General features: G+C 35.1%; 1 protein-coding gene across 3 annotated transcripts; it reads left to right on the forward strand.

Moving 5' to 3' along the window:
• The first annotated feature begins 522 nt into the window (after positions 1-522).
• Positions 523-6874, forward strand: LOC104903681 (geranylgeranyl transferase type-2 subunit beta 1). 3 transcript variants are annotated; one of them, XM_048636246.2, is made up of 10 exons: positions 523-679; positions 2796-2892; positions 3015-3162; positions 3790-3906; positions 4230-4296; positions 4382-4530; positions 5484-5617; positions 5884-5982; positions 6090-6165; positions 6473-6874. In XM_048636246.2, exons 2-10 carry the CDS (start codon positions 2839-2841, stop codon positions 6565-6567), a joined length of 939 nt encoding a protein of 312 aa, XP_048492203.1. In that variant the 5' UTR covers positions 523-679; positions 2796-2838; the 3' UTR covers positions 6568-6874. The 3 variants fall into 3 exon arrangements, with proteins under 3 accessions (XP_048492203.1, XP_057247829.1, XP_048492204.1); XM_048636247.2 differs by having other exon boundaries at positions 544-679; positions 2784-2892; XM_057391846.1 differs by lacking the exons at positions 6090-6165; positions 6473-6874 and having other exon boundaries at positions 5824-5964.
• Positions 6875-7188: the final 314 nt, after the last annotated feature.

Raw genomic sequence — 7188 nt, forward strand, 5'->3', positions numbered from 1 at the left:
AATTCTAACAGATCATCGATGTACAATACGCTATTACTAGTCTCATATGCATAAATTTATGTTAATGTATAAGTTCTTACTTTTTAATTATTTGAAATTGCTTTAGTTAGATTAGTTTCATTTTCAATCAAAAATATCTCTTTTAAGCATATTATTTTGGAAAATATTTTATGTGTACATTATATCTTATTATAAATTAAACAATCTTAAGTTTCCTTATTAGTTATTACACATAAATATAGATCAAGAAAGAATTGAATAATTTATGGTTAACATTTTTTAATAAGTGAAGGGTAGAACAGTAATTTTACAAGACGACGCCGTAGCTCATCACTTTGCTTATATAATAGAGATAAACTCGTCAATTTATGTTACATTTTCGGATGTTGTGCATAAAAAAAAAGGAGTTTTGCTATTTGACGCCCTAAATTTTTTACTAACGCCCTAAATACATTGTATTTTTATACGGTATTTAATACATTACCTTTTCTGTTCCTTACTCGCATATAGTCTTAAACTACATAGGTATATAGCCTATATGCGAGTAACACTCCAAAAACGCTCACGGTGCCGGTGCCCGTGCCCAACTCATAATTAAATAGAATTCCTTTAGAACCTCTGGAATCTGGAACCTCTCATATGTGATACGCAAAGCTCGAATTGCAGAAGCTCGTTCCAGGTTCTTGTTTTGTTCCTTAGATGAATCTACTTGTTTTGTTGCGGATTTTGGTGTGGAATTGCGATTTTTGAGATCTACTTCATGTGATTATTCATGCGATTGGTTTTATGCTATTTGTTTCATGAATTCAACTTATTTTTTCTTTCTCATACATGCTATCTCATGTTTTTAGTGATAATTTACATGTTATAAACTTATGACTCGAGTTTCTGGTTTAACTTCTCATATCATCTTTGTTTCATGGAAGTATATGATAAGAAAATTTATGTTACAATTTGTAGATGCGCACATTTGTGTTCACTTGTTCTTGTTTAATTTCATGAGATTAATTTTTCAAGTGTTGTGGCTGGAAATCAGTAATGAATGACCTGTCTTCCCCGGGCCCAGGGCGGCCGCCCCTCTTGCCCTGGCTCAGGGACGGGCCTGGCAGTTGTGAAATATGTAAATTCAGAATACTCGAAGAGATTAGAAAAATTGTGAACTTGAAACAGAGGTTGTGAATCGAAATTACTTGAATTCAGAATGAGATGTTGTGAAATGTAATTTGAAATAAGGGACTTTGGAATTAATATCTAATAATGTGTTTACTTTATACTTCCCCCGTTTCATATTAATCTACACACTTTGACATTTTACACTATTCACAAATTTCACTTTGACCATCATTTGTGATTTGTACGCGGATGAAATTATAGTCATGTGGGATCTTGTTAGATTCATCATATTATGTATTTTATTAATATGTACTTTTTATAATTTTTACAAATACAAAACTAAAAATATATGTCATCAAAGTTTTGCATTGGCATGCGTAAAAAATTTAAGTGTGTAGATTAAAATGAAACGGAGGGAGTACTAGATTTGGAAGATGAAAAACCAAAGTTTAGAATCTTTTTTAAAAGAGAGGTGGAAAGAGTATTTTCTTTGATGATAGTGAAAAGCAAATTGCCAAATAGTATGGGGGATCAACTTTTGAATGATTGTTTAGTCACTTACCGTGAGAGGGATCTTTTTTTTCAAGTTAGTGATGATGATGTAATTAATCGCTTTCAATCGGTGAAAGGTCGTTAGATGCACTTGTTATTTTTATTCAATTGATACTTATGTATTTTCGTTGCTTTGAATTAGTTGTATTTTGAATTATTAATTGACATTGGCATTGTATTTTGAGTTGAATTTTTAGTCGTGAATTAACTCTAGCTTGTACTTTATTTTATTTGATTTTATCTTATCCATACCCCCACCTCATAATTCTTGAATATGCCACTGCCTACCAAGTACCAAGCATAAAATATTGAATCCACCACTTAACGAGTGAATCGATATTGTGAAAAAATTGAGTATTGTATTTGTTTGAGTGTTTCGTTGAAGTATCTTGGGAAATTTAATGTTACATCATTATTTCAAGAAAGGTGGACTTTCTGAAGACAGAAAGTAGTTTATGTTTCTGATGCAGAGACTATCTATTTAATTTAGTTTACCAAGTACTACAATATATATGTGCTTTGGAGAAGGGTTGTGAGCTTAATCTATGATTGTATCAACTCTTTGCTTGTTATTAGGTGTATACGTAATTCTCCAATGTCAGCAATTCCTTGAATTTGAAGTATTGTTATAAGGCGAAGGTGACTGAGCATCACCAATGATTTTTTAGTACTTGATTACTTGGGATGTGTACTGTTTAATTGCTAAGGAGAATTGAAGATAGAAGAGTATATTTAGATCTCTAAGGAGAACTGAACTGTGTTCCAATATTGTAACTATGATGCTTCAAAAATTGAACTTGTTTGTTTCCCTCTATGAGATAGATGTTCACTTAAAAAATGAAATGAAATTAAGGTTGAAAAGTGACCTGATAATGGGTATCGGTCTCACCTTCAGATATTGCTTTTTTGCATTGTTGTGACAAAGGGCATTGAAGTTGCTTGATTTCCAACTTGTTATAGGGAGGAAACCAAAATAAAGAAAAGGAAAAAGGAAATCTTGGTGCATATAGCCAAGCTTTAACTTGCATTTTTGTTTAACAGAAGCAGTTGGTTATGATTTAATTAATTATAGTTAGGTATTCATTATCCATTTTACTACATCACCTTATATTTTGTAGAATTTGTCTCAGCTTTCTTCTCGCCTGTTAAGAGGTGAAAGAAATTACAGCCAAAATGGTGGAGCTGGCAGCTGAGAAGCACGTTCGATATATCATATCTGTCGAGAAGGTTAGTTCTCTATGGTCTTTTTAATTGTTTGACACTTTAAAATCTTCCTTTATGCCTTTTCTAATATGTCTTGGGACCTGTGTTTGATTTTTGGAGTGCACTTTTGCTTCATGTGTCTTCAGAAGGACTCATTTGAATCAGTGGTCATGGAACACCTTAGGATGAATGGTGCTTACTGGGGACTGACGACGCTGGATCTTTTGGGAAAACTTCACGTCGTGGATCAAGATGAAGTTATTTCATGGGTTATGCAGTGTCAACATGAATCGGGTTTGTAGAACTTTTTCCTGAGTATTAGAAATTATGCGATCCAAGATTTTCAATTCATCCCATTTCTTCTTTATCTGTTATATATGCTCCTATTATGGAAAATTGTTGGTGAATATTTCTTCAATAAAGTTGCTTGATCTAGAAGTGTTACGAAAATTAGATTTTGAAGTGCAAGCCTCTTTTGGTCCACAAGTAAGAAGCATGACTTTATGCTTCTTGGACTTCTCAACAGAGGCAGGACAACACTCACTCCTGTTGTTTTTAAGCTGATTTCATTATCCTGGATAGGTTGATAGTTTAAAGTGTCCTTCATTGTTGTTTAGACTCAAAGCAGACACCATTTTTATAGATATAAATAGAAAGCAGGGCATCCTGGGATCCTTTTTTTTTTTCCAGTCTTGTTGAAACCCAATCGTTACTGTTGTTCTGGCTACCTTGTTTCCATACTACGTCCTCTACTCCAACCCCATGGCCAAAATCTTGGTGATTGGAAGGAAGTGTTCTCTTGTTGTAGAACATGTTTAGTAGTACGTTGCTAAGCTCCTAGAAAGTTATCGTGTCCACTCAAATGCTTATACTAACATACTAACATAGTAACATATGCTTTGCCATGACTGGCTTTTGCAGGTGGATTTGGCGGTAATATTGGACATGATCCACATATACTCTATACGCTCAGTGCTGTTCAAGTTTTAGCTCTATTTGATAAGCTACATATTCTTGATGTCACTAAGGTGACAAATTGTATCCTTTCCAACTTGTACTTATGATAAAGGTTTCATGTTTGCTAAATCTATATGAAGAAGTTGTGAGCCACGAATCTGCTGTGTGTTCTGGTATACTAATTGTATGTACGACTTACATACCCTATTATTTACATTTTGGAGGAGACTAGGTATTGACTGTTGTGATCATTTTCATAGTTGTATCTTCTCTTTAAAGTATGCGATTAATTTGATCTTGATGGCATTATTAAGATTAATTGCCTCATTTCTTTTGTCATGTAACTCAATTTTGCAGAAAATAACACCCCTGTTGGTTCATGAGACCTTAACCTTGTAACTCAGATGTTGTGGGGCTGCAGAATGAGGATGGATCCTTTTCTGGAGACATGTGGGGAGAAGTTGATACCAGGTGTATTTGCATGTCCTGTGCTTGTAGCAGACTTCTTTTTTCTTTGACCGAAGAGAAACTTACCCAGGCTTATTTATTTTCCTAGGTTTTCATATATTGCAGTGTGTTGTCTGTCATTGTTACATCAATTGGGCAAAATTGATGTGGAGAAGGCTGTGAACTACGTTGTAAGATGCAAAAACCTAGATGGTGGATTTGGATGCACACCTGGTGGCGAATCGCATGCAGGACAAAGTATGTTGGTGCACTTTGATACACTAAAATTGATAGTAGGTTACATGATATTATTGATGTTGCTTACATAGATAAAGTTGGTCTTTTGTCGTTCATCATGTCTATTGTTCATGCCTTGAACTATTCTTATGGATACATATATAGAGTTGTTGTTATTTCATTGGTCCGTCACTGGTAAGTGCAATGTCAAAATTTTGGCCCAGGGAATAAGTGCATCCCAATGGTGTTGTCGTGTCTTTTGTTTCTTTCATTCACCTCGATCTACTTATCCCAGAATCAATCACAGTAACTCCATACTAAGTGATTAATTGTTAATCACGAGACTTTTGAAACTCACCAATTTGTGAGCTTGCACTTATACAAATTACACTTTCGTTTGTACCCCCAAAATAGAAGAGTTTTTCTGTGGGTCTTTTGAGCACAGCCTCTCATAGTCTTTGGACAGTAAGTGTAAGGTTGCATACAAGGACTTTTCATACCCTACCTCACTGTGATTAACGCTGGGTTGTTGAATGGTTCATGCTGCTGCTATTTGGTTTTGTATAATCTTTATTCTGACTGAGTTGAGGATGGTTTATTATAAGCAGGCTGAAGTCACGATTAGTATAGTTTTATCATTTTGTTATGACCTAAGACTTACTGGTTTTGTTTATCCTAGGGAGTCGTGGAGTTTTAGTTGTATGTAATAGACATCTATGAATCAAGCGTCATACTAACAACTGCTTTAGAGGGAGGTGAAAAGCACTCAGATAGGGGAGTTTTATGATTTACTTTTCATCATATACATCAATATTTTAAAAAGCATGAACTGATATTAAAGATGTTTGGGTATCAAAGAAGCATGAAAGATATTGCTTTTTGTGATACTATCACCCCCATAAACGGACATTCTGTGAGCTTTGCGAGTTTCTGGTTTTAATGCTTTTTTCTTGCTCTCTTTTACATCGCTGCAGTTTTTTGCTGTGTTGGTGCTCTTGCTATAATGGGTTCTATGCATCATGTTGACAAGGACCTTCTTGGTTGGTGGCTGTTTGAGCGCCAGGTGAAATCAGGAGGTCTAAATGGTCGACCGGAGAAGCTTCCAGATGTGAGATAGCTTCGTCATTTTATTATTTCCAAATTTTCTTTTAACTTTTAGAAAAATCAAAATATGTCTTCAGGTCCCAGTATCTTTAAACATAAGGTCCCAGATTTGGGATAGCTTATCATCCTTGTATTTATTTTAAGAAAAAAACATATGTGCCCCCAACCTTAAGATCCTTATACGTATGATGTGTTATTAAATTTATGTAGGAGATTAACTTGGTGCACCTATGCTTCTGAATGATCTATGTCATTGTCCTATGACATTAGGTTTGCTACTCATGGTGGGTACTATCTAGCTTGATTATGATCGACAGAGTTCACTGGATTGACAAAGAAAAGCTTGTTCAATTCATCTTAAATTGCCAGGTCTTTATTTATTTAGATTTTGCACCTTCTAAAAATATCAGTTTCTGCGATATTTGTTTTTGTTGCTTGTTCATGACTTTTTGTGCTCATATCTGAGTATCATGCAGGACTTGGAGACAGGAGGAATCTCAGATAGGCCAGATGATGCTGTTGATGTTTTTCACACGTACTTTGGAGTTGCAGGTAACATGCTGGTTTAGAGCCATAGTTCTTCCCCTTCCCCTCACAAACTGTAGGGAAGATGCAAATTTGTAGTTATTTTCAGAACACATGTTCCCTCTTTTCATAATAAAGCTAAAAAATCATGAGCATAGCATGAGGCAGTGTTTCTGGGGACACTTGAGAGTTTGCATAGCATGCGATTTCTTTTTTTAATGTGAGAGAACTCCGGGAATAGAACTTAGTAATAGACTAGCTGTAAGGAAGACTGGATTGCTCTCTTGCTGTTTATCTGTCCTTGGCTGATCTTTACTTGTCGACGTTGATGTAGGTTTGTCACTTCTCCAGTATCCGGGAGTGAAACCTGTAGATCCTGCCTATGCATTGCCAGTTGATGTGGTGAACAGGATTCTAATCGGCTCGTAAACCATTCTTCATAATGTTGGAGCTCCATTTATTATCATATAGCTTAGAATCATAATGGTAAACCATGATAATTGAAGGCAAAAGAGAGAAATGTGTAGAGAGATACTCTGTTCAGCAAGGGTAGTAAGGAAACCCTACGCTCGCTTCTCAATGCTCACCATATCTGATGTTCCCCTTGTTGCTCAAACATGTCTGCCATGATATAGATCTACAAGAATTTAATTTATAGCTAATGAAATTTGATGGCGAATTTCATTTATGAGATATGACCTATTGCATAAATAAATACTCTTACCTTTTTTTATTAGTTATGATTTTCTATGACATGAATCATATTACTAACTTCTACCATGAATTTTTGTCTGCCTCTTCTATACTGCCCTCCTTTCTGTACATCGACAACAATTTCCGTTTTGACGACTTCGAGATTTTGTTCTTTTTCCAGATATGATCTGATTGTGAAAGTTCATCTATTCTTGACATAGTTGCTATGCTTGTATTTGTTTCCTTTGGGATGGGCTTATATAGCCTTGCATAGTATCACAAGATGTTCTGATCTGACACTTGGTGTCTTTGAAGCTCTGATGAAGGTGTCAGATGGATACTCTTGCTTTCTAGTTG

The sequence above is a fragment of the Beta vulgaris genome, chromosome 9 (genome assembly GCF_026745355.1).
Source record: "Beta vulgaris subsp. vulgaris cultivar EL10 chromosome 9, EL10.2, whole genome shotgun sequence".
Lineage (NCBI taxonomy): Eukaryota > Viridiplantae > Streptophyta > Magnoliopsida > Caryophyllales > Amaranthaceae > Beta > Beta vulgaris.